Genomic DNA, 13,178 nt, shown 5'->3' on the forward strand with positions numbered 1-13,178 from the left:
ATATATGAATCCTTTCAGAATTACTTGAAAGGATAAGATTGCAGTATTCCACCAAAACACTAAAGTACAAATAGACATTCAAGTTCAAAAAAGAAAAAAAAAGGGAAAAAAGAAAGAAAAGAAAAAGATGAAGAAGGACACAGTAACTCCATGTAGGCCACAAGAACTCAGTCACTGAGCATTTCTAGGCTCAGCTATTCAAAGACACCAGCAAATGAGTATCCACATACAGAGGCCTCTTAGGTCAAAAATAAAAAATTCCAGCAGAACTATGAGACCTTGTTAAATTCTACAAACGTAGACTCACTTTCAATCCACAGATCACCAAAACATCCCCATGACAGGAGGATACCTTTCTGTGCTGCACAGGGTAATCCACACTACTCTCCACACATCACTTTCAAACCTCTCTCCTCTTTCACCACGATTGTGTCCTCTGCCAGGAGATTTCCTCTTTTGTAGATGCATCAATACATGGAATCAGCCTCCAGATGGGAATGGCTAAATGATATATAACTTACTCCCTGCTTTTTACTCCATGAATGCAGCTTCGCCAGTGTCCTTTAAGTAAGTTACATGGAGCACCAGCTGCAAGTGAAAATTAAAAATGGGAACTGACTCACAGAGAGAAGACAGAACAAAAATCCCCTTGCTGTGACATCAGGACATCTCAGCTGTGAGCAGGTAGCACCACAAGTATGTACCTAAAGAAATGTATCCAGAGCTATTTGCTTTTTCTTAGCTGTTTTTCAAAGTGAAACTCTCCAGCCTGGACAGTTCTTATAGGGAGCATTTCAGTTCCCACCTCGGTGTAAGAGGAGGTGACTCTGCAGCGGGTGTTGGCACGAGAAACACTTAACTGCATGAATTCTGTCTACATCTTTCTACTTCTGTCTTTGTGGTATTTTAAACAAAACACCATGAAAGCTCCTTGAAGGTCGTGTTTGTATGTGCAGATCAAAGGCAAAATAATTATTTGAGATGCTTCCATTATAGGGATTCTTTTAATGTGGTTATTCATCAAATAATTCTTAATCTCTAAGTGTAATTTAAATAATGCTATACCTGGCTAATCCAATCAATTTAGAGTAATTTCTACTTAGATTAAGAAAAAACTCCAGAAGTGGCTCATCAGTGATACCCATATGATGTGAGACTGGTTACCAGCTAAATGTGCTAGACAGAAAGACAGCCAGATAAATCCTGATGGATTAAGCAGACTTGACTGTATCTAAAAATAAGTGCTACCCATAAAACTGCTAGGACATGACAAAAAACAATTGTCATAAAAGTACAGCCATTGCAAAATAGATAAATCATGGCAAATAGATTCTTAGTGAGCTTGCATGGCTAGGAGATAAAAGTGCTGGGTGAAAATCTGCTGGACTATGTTTTAAAAAAATATGTTTTCTGTACACAAATAAGAAACAAAGACTATGCTGTTGATATACTGGGGTTTTTTTTATCTTTCTTTGGCCCTGGGGGTCTATGATGAGTCCATAGCTGAAAACCAACTTCAGGTATGATGAGATTAACCAGGTGCATTAAATATCTGATGGCAAAAGAATTTAAGGGCAAACAAAAAGGCACTATATTATATGTTTCCTCTCTATGCTAGGACTGATTCTGAAAGATCAGGCTCCTGTTTTGTTCTAAACGTCTTCAGCTGGAAGCTTACAGGAGTTCAGGAAATGCAGCACGTTGCAGGATTGTATCTACTGTGTCTAAATCAGATTATATATAAATGCACTGGGTTTAGTTCTCATTTACACTGGCAGATAATGTATCAAGACCTTGATGTGAATGAGAATCAGGTTTGGGATTGCCCAAATTCAGCCAAGCACTTAAGTGAGTGTTTAATGCAAGTATGTGTGTGGTCCAATAGACTCCAAATGAACCATGCACTCACATATCTTACTGAGCAAAAACCAGTGTTTGACAAAGATATACATATTTCATTTACAGGTTTCTGTTAAGCAAAATTAAGCAGGCATAAGAGCAAAAAGAAGGATATAATACTCACTTCTTGGCTCTCTTGGCCCATCCACTGTAACCTTTATAGCTCTGTGGTATGTAGCAACTTGGGGGGGATTTGTCAGGACAGTTATTGTCAAAGTAAAGCTCTTCCCTACAAAGGGAAAAAACAACAAGGAATGAGTGATTACAACATGAAAACAGTCACATGCATGTTCAGTAAAGAATCAGTTTAAAATTATTCCCTGTCGTTACCACAATCGTGAAAATTAAAAACATAACTGACCATAGGAGTTTTCCTCCCCTTCAGTTTTACTCTATGTCAAGAATACGTCCATGTGTTGACAATCTAAATGTTTCTTATTTAATAATGGGTCATCATACAATGACAGAACAAAAGTGATTCACTGCTGAGGACAAGCCAAATTCTTTGCTGCATTGAAAGTGGTGTAAATCCAAAGCAAGTCAGATAATTTAAAAATTTACTCCAGTTTTGCAGCTGTGTGACAGAGAGCAGAATGCGACCACATGTTATTTACTTCACACAGTTTTATCATTTCATTTGTTTGACTTGACTACAATAAGATGAGGAAAGAATATATTTTCCTTCTGGGAGATGTTTTAACAGGGAGTCAGCGTCTCAGTCCTTCATATGCCAGGGCTAATATGATGATATCATTATTATGGAACATGCATTTTCCATCTATGAAATACCAAGAAAGCCCCCAACTTTCCTGTGAGGGTGAGCAATGTCTGTGTGCACGTACTTTGCTATCGTCAGTCTTCGTTGTTGGGTTCTTTTTTTGTTTTTTTTGTTTTTTTTTTTTTTACTTTTCAAAGCTTGAATTCAGGCAGAGATTGCACAAGACCATCTACAGCCTTCAGCTGAATGAAAACGTTAAAAAGAAATAAATAAAGGGAGCTGCCTGCATCTGAGCACACATTCTCACAGGCCTGGCCCCCGTTTGGGAGACTCACTGACAGTTGTAATCTGTTAGATATGCAACGGTTACTCATGTCAGATAGTCAAAACTGAAAACTGTTTCAAGACAGGAAAAGGTGGGCGTACAACAGTGACTCAATAAAACAGTCAGCAATCTTTGGCCTTCATGCTCATTTAAGCTGCTACTTTACCAGACACTTAAAGCTCTTTTTTTTTTCCCCCCTCCTCCCTGGGTGTATTTGTGCATTTTTGCTGCTAGGGCTTTTCCTCTCGCTGAACTCTGAAGGCATTCAATCAAGGCACAAATCTTAAACGATATGTAACAGCACAAACTTAATGCAGTTTTTTCAGGCCTAATACAGAACAGCTTATATATAAGGCATAATACAGAACAGAGCTTTGTCTGTCAAATCTAGTAATTGGTCTTTCTTTCTGGTCCAAGTCGTATATCCCCCAAACCTGCCTGAGACATGCATCATTTATTATCAGGAGTGCAACTTCAAACTGTCTTGGCTATAATTTTCATGAACTAGAATATGACATGGATTTTTTTTTAAAGGAAATACAACTGTCATTTAGAGTAAAATGATTTTCCAGGTGAAGCTGTGCTCCAGCTGTGCCCAGCACTCTGGGAGATGCAGGTTAGAGGGAAGGTCAGGACCCTGGCAAATAGAATTATAGAATGGTTTGGGTTGGAAGGGACCTTAAAAATCATCTTGTTCCAATCCCCTTGCCATGGACAGGGACACCTTCCACTAGACAAGGTTGCTCCAAGCACTATCCAAGCCTGCCTTAAACACTTTCAGAGATGTGGAGAATCTAGAGCTCCTCTGGGCAACCCGTGCCAGTGAGTCACCACCCTCACTATTTCTTCCTAATGTCCAATTTAAACCTGCCCTCTATCTGTTTAAGCATGCAAAAATCTCAGGATGCTGAATTCTGTCCCACTGGCATGGCTGAAGGTGGCTTTTCCTATTTTCACTGGAAAATGATTATTTCCTAAATCATCACAGGAGCAGAGTTAGGTGTATTTTGGATGTCCAGTCTTTGTCCAGTCCTGCCCACCTGCTGTGCCAGAGGTGAACTGTGTGTCCTGTCAGCACAGGGTGTGGGCAGCCTCCACACACACAGCAGCAGCCCTGCAGTGCCTCCACACTGCTTGTCCAGGGCTGAGAAGTGTGTGTGCCTTTTATTCCTCTCCAAAGAGGAATTCAGCCCACTGCACAAATATATATGTGTGTATATATACATATAGTTCTCCAGGCTCAGGTTTAAGGCTTCCTTTGGCACCAGCTTACCATGCCAAAAAGTTGTGACTATTAAATTGTATGCTGATGACATTCGGATCACAGTAACCCTTAGATGATCAGTAGAATATTACTGGTAACAAAGACACTAATAGGGGCTTTTCTATACACCTTTGAGTGAAGAGTTTGGCCTTCTATGCTATTGTTCTCTTTTCACAACAAATCCCTGTAAATGTCTATTATGACAAAAAAATTAACAAAATATACTATTTGTAAGAACCTGCAAAATCACTGCAATATTTTCTACACTAAATATATCTCAACAGGATACAGTGGCTAGAAAAAATACATTCCTTAATAAAAAGAGCTACATTTGGACTTTGACAGTGAGAATTTCTGAATTTTCACCTCCCAGCCAGCCTGAGCTGCAGAGGTAAGCAGCTAATTTGAGAGGGAAATTTGTTTTGTCCCCTAGCTAGTATTTTACAAACCCAAGTGTGGATGAAGTAACACTGACGAAGCCCCCTCACACTCCATAAACCACAGAGCCCTTCATTGTGGGGAGCTGCACGGCCCTGCCAGGGCACTCCAGAGCTTTCAAGAGATGATTTACATATTACAGGATTAAGAATGAAATAAATTTTTAAAGTCCTCTGTTTCAGTGATGCTGATGCCTTCCACAGCTATTTCACAGCTATCCCTCCTCAGCTACAAAATCCTTTAATGCACTTTTTATCACCTTTCTTTATTGCCTTTCGTCATTTCAACTATCCACTTTCAGAGGCTACAGACTAATTGTAGCTCTCTTTTATTAAATTCCCCAGCCAAGCAGTCATCTGGCACTATTGCTTCAGTGTGTCTAAACTGTGCATTCTTTGTTATTCACACATGTGAGCCGAGCTGACACAGAGGAGGATGAGATGGACATATGCTGAAGCACAAGGCAAACCCCAGAAAGGAGCTTGAAAGGAGACTCAGCAGCTTGTGTGTGCGTGTTGCATATTTTTTCAGTTAGATGCTAATGTGATTAAAGTATCGGGACACAACAAAATTAAGGTTATGATCCTTTGCTTATTGAAGACAGGAATTCTTTCTTCTCTGCGCTGTGGATCGGGCTTGTAAAAGTGAGCTACCGCCTGAAAACCACATACAAACAACTGCTGCGTTTGCATCAAACGCTCCAGTTACTTACTCTCATGAATCCAAAAAAGGTGTTTAAGAGAAATTATGCAAACAGAAACGTGAAGCTTCTGTCAGGCAAACAAAATGAATATGTATAAAAATCAGGTTTCTCCATTGAGCCATGGGAAGCAAGTAAAAACGTGGGAGAGGAGGTGAAGTGGTAAGTTGATGATTCAGACTTCACAATCAAATTTAGAGATACAGAGATCAAAGCACGAGCTGCTTAGAAAGATGTAAATCTCAAGTCAGGAACAGGTGTGGATTAGCTTCTTGCCACCGAAAAATAACTTCTTTATTAGTTTATTTTTTCCTGTTCTACTTCAGGACTTGTATTTACTGATATTTGTCTATGTAAGGAGCTTTCTCACTTCTGTTTGCAACTACTGATTTCTTTTCCTTCTATTTTAAGCAGAGTTCTAAAAATCCATCATCAATGATAACTCTCCTGCTCTCCTTCTCTCTCGCTCTCTCTCTCTCTCTCTCCCCCTCTCTGTTCTAAGTCTGGAAGACAAGTCTGGACCAATTTCTTCATCCTGCCTCTGGCAGGAGAATGCAGCATTTCAGATCCTCCACCGAGTCCCGGCTGCTTCAAAGGAAAAGCCCTACTTTCTTCCGTTAAGATCATAAGAAATATAGGGGGAGGGGGTCAGCTCTGTTTGGACATAATTACACTTCATCAAAAGAAGCTTTCTTCATCTTCCATGCGTGAAAAGTCTGCAAGCAGTTAAGTCTGTCTTTTTTCTTCCTTTTTTTTTTCTTTTTTTTTTTTAAATATAAAAATTGCTACTTGGGAAACTAGCCAAAACTCAGAAAGCCAATATAGTAAAACAGTGCACACCCTTTGTTTTTCTTTGAAGTCTCTTAAATAAATATGTTGAGGGTTTGAAAAGTATACTATCTATACTATCACTTTTCCATAGATTCTACCCAGATTGATCAGAGAAAAAGTCTATTCCAAGTCTGCTAGATAAAAATATAAATTAAACTACTGGAACCAAATTTTAGGAGCTCTGCATTTGTGTCTGTATCTGTATCTACTGAGGCTTTAGGCTGTCTATTTCATTTCCTATGCTTTAATAAAAAGTATATATCATAGGTTTGAAATGAAATCCTCAGATCAGAGGTAGTGCATCACATTTCAGTCCTTTTTCAGTACTACTAAAAGGCTGATACACTACTGAACTTCTACTGTAAAGTAGAGATGGAGCCAGAGAACTTTCAAACCTAATCCATCAGCAGAATAACAAAGCAAACTGATTATTTAAAGAAGAAAAATGGAAGAGATAGGCAACACCTTATTCACAGGGGGAATAAACTCCATATTTAGGTTGTATTACTGTTGGCAAAATTATTCTTTCTTTCAAGTTATTATCTATTATTAATTCTTTTTAAGTTATAAAATGATAAAGAGAAATTTTGGCTTGCTAATTAAAATAAAGAATAGTCATGTAAGTCATGCTTATGGACTTACTTTCACAAAGCACTTGTAAAAATGTGCTGACTGATTTGAACTATCTGGGCCTCTGTCATATGTTTAAATTTTTTTTGGACAAAAACTCTTCTGTAGGATGAACTGCAACTGCTTTCTAAAGAATATCACTGTAAAATTTGCCTTATTGCTAATTTCCCAGCACAATTATTCTGTATATTTTGCTTCGTTTTGCCCCATGCAGGGCTAATTTAAAAAAAAAAAGGAATAATTACTTCAAACACATAAGGGAAAAAAATATGTTGGTTGGATCAATGTCTGACACAACACTACTCCTGCAACAAGAATTGCAGTGTCAGCTTCCTTTAAGCTATCCTTTCAATCATTACCTGAAGTTTGAAAGCTGCTGTGCAACCCTTAAAGAGGAATTCTTGCAAATTTGCAATGACTACAAAAGCTTTCTATAAGTGCAGTGCAGTTTTCAGATTATAGGAAACTCCTAAAGAGCTGGAAGACAATGACAGCACTATACATCTTTAAAAAAAAAAAAGGAATGAAAAAAATTGAAAGTTACCCCGTCATTTAAAGTAAAAGTTGAATTTAGTTCATGCCCAAGCTTACCAGCAATTCATAAAAAGCCAACCAGCTTATTCAAAAGAAAAGTGGGGGTGATTTCCACAGGTTATCAACAGTTTGGTTTAAAGGGCAGAAAAGCCACTAGCAAGCTTTCTACCAACAGCTGCTAAGCCTTGAAAGATTTAAGTCCCTAAAGAATAGAACAACCTATAGAACATGTGATATGCAAAATCCCCCTAATTACAGGTCTTCTACAACAACTTCAGAAGTGGCTCTACTGCTAAAGGGAATTCTCCACCTCTCACTGCCATGGCCCAAAATACACTCCCTGACTCTGCATAACCTGGATCTCAGATACTCCCTTTTCCTTCCACCCTTCCCGTGTGATTCAAACAGGGAAGCAGGTACTCCCTGAATAGTTTTTCAAAACCTCTGTCTGATAAAAAGCTACAGAGACTCCTTACTAGCTTTGTGCAAATGCTGAAGTTTGACAATAAAATATGTGTACATCACTACAAAAAAAAAAAAACTGATAACTTGAAAAATGTGGTCTAGTGGAAGGTGTCCCTGTTTATGGCAAGGGGTTGCAATGAGATGAACTTTAAGGTTTCTTACAAACCAAACCAAACTTTTCTGTGATTCTATGAACAATGGATTTATGGGTTAATCAATATTTCATTGTGAAGTTTGACATCTTGGCACCATTTTTAACATCATTACTAACACGTAAAAGGCAGTGGCCTACCTCTTCCACTTCTGCCCACAAATCGTAAGTCATTAAATCTGGCCACCTGGTTCTTCATCACGGCAGAAGCGTTTCGCAGCTCTGCAGAGTAGTTCTCATCGTTTCCAGCCATGACAGTCACCACCGTCCCATCGGGCACTTCTCCTAAGGCCACCACCTGCAAAAACAGGGAGACAATCACGACTGGTGAAGCCACACTTTGGAGGCATGTGCTCTCCTCCCCGCTCTGCAGGCTGCCACGCTCGTGAAGAAGCTCTGTGGTGAGGAGCCTGGTACTTGCTGTGCACAGAACAAAGTGCCACATCAAACACAGAGACGTCGTGTGTTGCCTCCGTTTCTCAGAGCTTCTTCATTGTTGCATTTCTTCAGAAACGCTCAACATCCTTATGTTGAGTGCAGGCTTTAATGCTTTCTGAAGGACAACTTTGTTCTTAGCAAGCAGGGAGCAGCGAGAGAACACGAGGCAAGGCTTGTATCTGTGAATTATGCATGGGAAAGCATTTAAAGAGAGCATTTAAAATGGAAAGCTAGAAATTAGTATTAGCAGTCTTGTCACCGAGATTCAGTTCTGTTGTGGTTGCACCCATCACCCTGACCCCTGAGCTCCTCAGACTTCAAGCCAGAGGGATCCGTGCATCCACCCATCCCAGGAGTGGCACTCAGGGCACCAGCAGGCAAAGCTCTATGCCCAAAGCTCTACAATGGAGCACTTTATGGCTGGAATTCAAACTCCTCATGTGCTATATAAAACAAAGCTGTATTTCCTTGCAGGCAAGTAAATTTTAAGTGCTTGCAAGAGTCACATGTGGTTGGTGCTGATACCTCCCTCAAATTCCAGGATGGGTGAACAGAAGATACCAAAGTATTTCATTTTTCCTTGCGTTCCAGCTACCTGATAGTCTCCCTTTCATGCTTCAGTGGTTGTGCAGTGCTCCAACATCTGATTAAATAAATGTCATGGAGCAGATAGCTTCTGATTTGAAAACACCAGGAATACCTACAGTGTTAGTGCTCTGTGGTTTCTTAAAGCAAAAAAAAAAGTTACACAGGAATGCTAAGTTACTAGGAAGAAAATATACACACAGGGAAAAATGTCCACAAAAGTATTAATAAAATAACCTCATTTTCCGCAGTTGGCTAATTCTGATGCCGAAAATAAATTTATAACAAGAAGAGATTCAGAAATATTGCATGGCTGAGCCAGAACTTGAAAAAATATCTTAAGCTACAAAGTGTCCCCCCTTGTAGTTATTACCATTTTACATGGTCAGATATGAGTTTTTATATTATTCAGAGTAATTTATTCTGTCTCCTGTAATATATATTTCATTTTATCACAAGGCCTTCCTGAAATGTCTTTTCCATAAATGATCCTGGCTGAAACTAATAATTGCAGGTTGCAGGTGATATTAATTCAGTGGAAAGAATGAGGAGTTCTGGATATATAGGGAGAGCATTATGTGGTCCAGTGAACTGTACAATGTTTCTCTAAAACAATAAAGAGGAATTACAATAATATAGAAATAGGCCATATTACTGAAAATTATAGCTTATTTTATTTAAAAGAAATATTGAAGAGAAAGAAGCAAGTGAAGCTTAAACCCTGTTTGAAAAGAATTTACCTGCTTTTCTATTTTTGCATAAAACACCAGTTAATACCACCCAAAACTAAAAGCTAAAATTCGCCACAAACTACTGTGAGGTCTTCATGTATCAAACGAAGATTTTACTTTCAAGTCCTATGAAAGTCCCTGAAGAGAAAAACAAAGGAACCACCATTGTGGCTAAGATCTGAGGTCCCAATAACTCTCTGCCTTGGGTCTGGCAGCAACCAGGTCTAACAGCTTCAAAGCCAGGTGTAAGGAATAATAAATAATAATCAAATAACAAATAATAATCTGGTGAACAGATTACAGAGCTGACTCAAGCCATTAACAAATGGATACTGGCTTAAACTGTGAAGCATGGGGCTTGAGACTACTTATAAACCACTCCCTTCCCAATCTGCAACAGACCGCGTTATCTCTGGATGGTCTTGTCATGCCCATCAGCATCCCAGGGAGTTGCACCCGACGCCTTTTATACCTCACAAAACAACACCAAAAAATCACATTAACTCCAGAAATGCAAAGCACCTGAGAGTGCAGCAGGAAGCACAAGGCTGCCAGGGGCCTGGGAAGAGGGAGAGAGGTGCCTGAAGCCTCAGCTCACCTCTTTCTCCCCAGGTACCCGCAGAGCATGGACAGGCAGCGCCATCATAGCCCCATCTCAGTCCCAAACCCAGGTACAGCTTATAACACCTGGCAGGAGGGAGCAAATCCCTTAAAAGGCTCCCCTCTGTCCTCTGTTGCTTTTCAGAGCTTTCCTTCCTGCCCTTTCCACTCGGTGTCAGTTCAATTTGTCAGCTTAGCCATCAGCCCAGAGCTGCACGTGCCGCTGCTGTTGACGAGCGATCGCAACTAATCAAGAGCTGCATCATTACTGAGAAGCCTTGGATGCAGTATCACTGTTCATCTTCTTCAGAGAGAACCAAAGGATAAGACAAACTGAAGTCAGAGATGAAAATAAAAACTTTGGCTCCTAAAATAAAGCCCTATAACATGGGAAGCTCCCCTGCCACGCATCAGGAGTAAAAGGATTATTTTTTTCTTACTTTGATATTTCTTACCACAAAACAGCCTAAGACTGCTGCACAGGTACGTAGAAGTGCTGGGTAGAAAAAAGATTCACAAAACAAGTCTGAAACCTAGAGAAGTACCCGTCATTTTGAGAGTTTTCAAAAGTAATTGTACAAACTGAATGACTGTTGGCATACACCCTGATTTGGCCATATTATGCCGTGTATCAATACAAAATTAATTACATATTCTTAGAAAGAGGATTGTAAATGCACTCTGAAATGAGTACGGATTGTGTTAAAAATTAAAGACTAGAAGTAGGCACAGTGCACATTCCTTACCTATCTTTTAACACTCAATATCTCTACTATTTCAAAATCTTTATTTTCCATATTAAGTTCTCTAGACATTTTGATGATTAAAAGTAGATTTTGCTCTTTTTTTTTTTTCTTTTCCTTTCAACTAGAGCTCAAAAAAGTACATGAATCCCCAAAATAAAACCAAAGCAATTCTTATGAGTTGAAAATAACTATGTGTTTTTTCCATAACACAGTTTGGGTTAGGCAACCTGTTTGCCCAGTTTCAGTCCAGTGGGATTTGAACTGGCCAAAGTATGTAGCCTAAAGACGGAAGTTATAAGCACAAAGCAAAACCCCTATACAACAGCAGGTACTCAGACTTTCTGCAGAATAAATGCTTGTCTGAAAAAAAAAGTAATGGCCAACACTGGTGTACATGCTAACTAGTTCCTCTCAAACATTGATATCTGCCACTTCAAAAGCTTTCTTGCGAAACACTGAATTCAAACAGCCTCTGAATGTAAAACCTTCTGTATTGAGAACGCTTTTCCCAGACACTGCCAAAAGAGCATCTGATACTATTAAAAACATTTCAGTGTCCTGTAACTTAAAACAGAATAACTGATTCGTGCTACTTTTTGTTTCAAATCTACATCTGGGCTGAAAATTTATACAGCAGGTTTCAGCTTGAAGCTATTTAAAACAGCTGAGTTATAAACTCCAAAAATTGGGGTTTGGAGGGAAATGCTGACAGACCCTGAACTACTGTGGTGCTACTGGGGAGATGTTTTAGACTCCACATCCCATTTTTTCCCCTGCCTTTACATCCACTAAAACTCTCTGCTGCTATTAGCATCATACAAAAGTCACTTCTAACCTCTAACATGGCAATCTGGGTCATTATGACTTGCAGTAAAAACTCCCACAGAGGGGCCAAATTCTGATGACTTGACTCAAATGAAGTATTGCTGGCTACTGAGATTAAGAAGTGAATATGATTTGGACCTGGGTGAACAATAGCCATTTATTTTATGCTGGAATATTAACAGCTAGAGCTGTATTAACAAGTACTCATCAAATACTCTTCCCCACAGAACCATGCTGCATTAACAATCTTCTTATAGTGAGCACACGACAGGGACTCCCTCCCCAGTGTGTGCAAATATTAATACATAAAATTCAAACCTAATGGTAAGCCAACACTATTTCAAAAAATTATAATCAAACCCAGCACTGTTTATAACATACTTCCTCTCCTGCATATGATTTATATCTGTTTTTTTAAATTGAAACAGTGCTATATCCAGCGTACATTTTTGCTCGAGATCGCTGTGAGAGAATTATGACACACTTAACACACCACTCAAAACATTATCATCAACATATTATTTATTGCCAATAAAACTTCACAAAGTGTGTTGTCCGTGAGCTATTTCATTTTCAAGTTATTGTTTAGCTGAGGTTTCTATAGCTCAAATCTGTCTCTTTTTTCCTTTTCAGAGCTGATTCCCATTCTGTTGTAACACAACCAAGTGTTTCACTGTATGATACATGCAGCTCCTTTGGTCTAAAACTACTAGGCAGCTGCATGCAAGTTGCATTTGAAAAATTAAATAGATTTTTTTTTAATGGTCAGAAGTAGTTCAAGTGAGTTTCAAATTAATATACAGTTAAAGAAGGGCATATATAATTTTGGCATATTTTAAAAGGTGCATATTGCATATGAAAACACAGCTGCACCCACAGCAGCCGGGTGCAAGGGGCACCGGGTGCCTCTGATGCATCTGAAAATCGGTCAGATCTGCACAGAAGACCCACATGTAAGACACATATAAATACATATATATGAACACAAAAAGATTGGGGAACAGTCTGATCCTTTGTCTACCTTTTTATCACACGTAAGCATTCTTATTATAATAATATTCTAAATACTTTAATATTAGTTTAGATATTTTCCTTATTCTAATGAGATGCGACCGCATCCTTTGAATTGCTGTGAGGTAGGAGAAGGCTCAGACACCTCAAATGAGAACAGCAATGTGAGCATGATAATGCAACAGCTCCTGCATCCCTGCTTTAAAGAGTAACTATAACACCAACTTAATCTAACGCTTAATTAAATTATAATCACAATTCTCTGAAAGCTTCTCCTCCTTACCACA

At 39.0% G+C, this 13,178-nt stretch overlaps 1 protein-coding gene across 1 annotated transcript in view; it reads right to left on the bottom strand.

The window, feature by feature from the left end:
• RUNX2 (RUNX family transcription factor 2) overlaps positions 1-10,352 on the bottom strand; it is an 87,985-nt gene extending 77,633 nt beyond the window's left edge. Inside the window, exons 1-3 of the mRNA XM_005424958.2 lie at positions 10,308-10,352; positions 8,097-8,253; positions 2,024-2,128 (exon numbers count right to left, since the gene is read on the bottom strand). Coding sequence (XP_005425015.1) covers positions 2,024-2,128; positions 8,097-8,253; positions 10,308-10,352 — 307 coding nt within the window. The remainder of the gene's footprint in view (positions 1-2,023; positions 2,129-8,096; positions 8,254-10,307) is intronic.
• Between the last annotated feature and the right edge of the window lie 2,826 nt (positions 10,353-13,178).

The sequence above is a fragment of the Geospiza fortis genome, unplaced genomic scaffold, assembly GCF_000277835.1.
Source record: "Geospiza fortis unplaced genomic scaffold, GeoFor_1.0 scaffold106, whole genome shotgun sequence".
In the NCBI taxonomy this organism is placed as follows: domain Eukaryota; kingdom Metazoa; phylum Chordata; class Aves; order Passeriformes; family Thraupidae; genus Geospiza; species Geospiza fortis.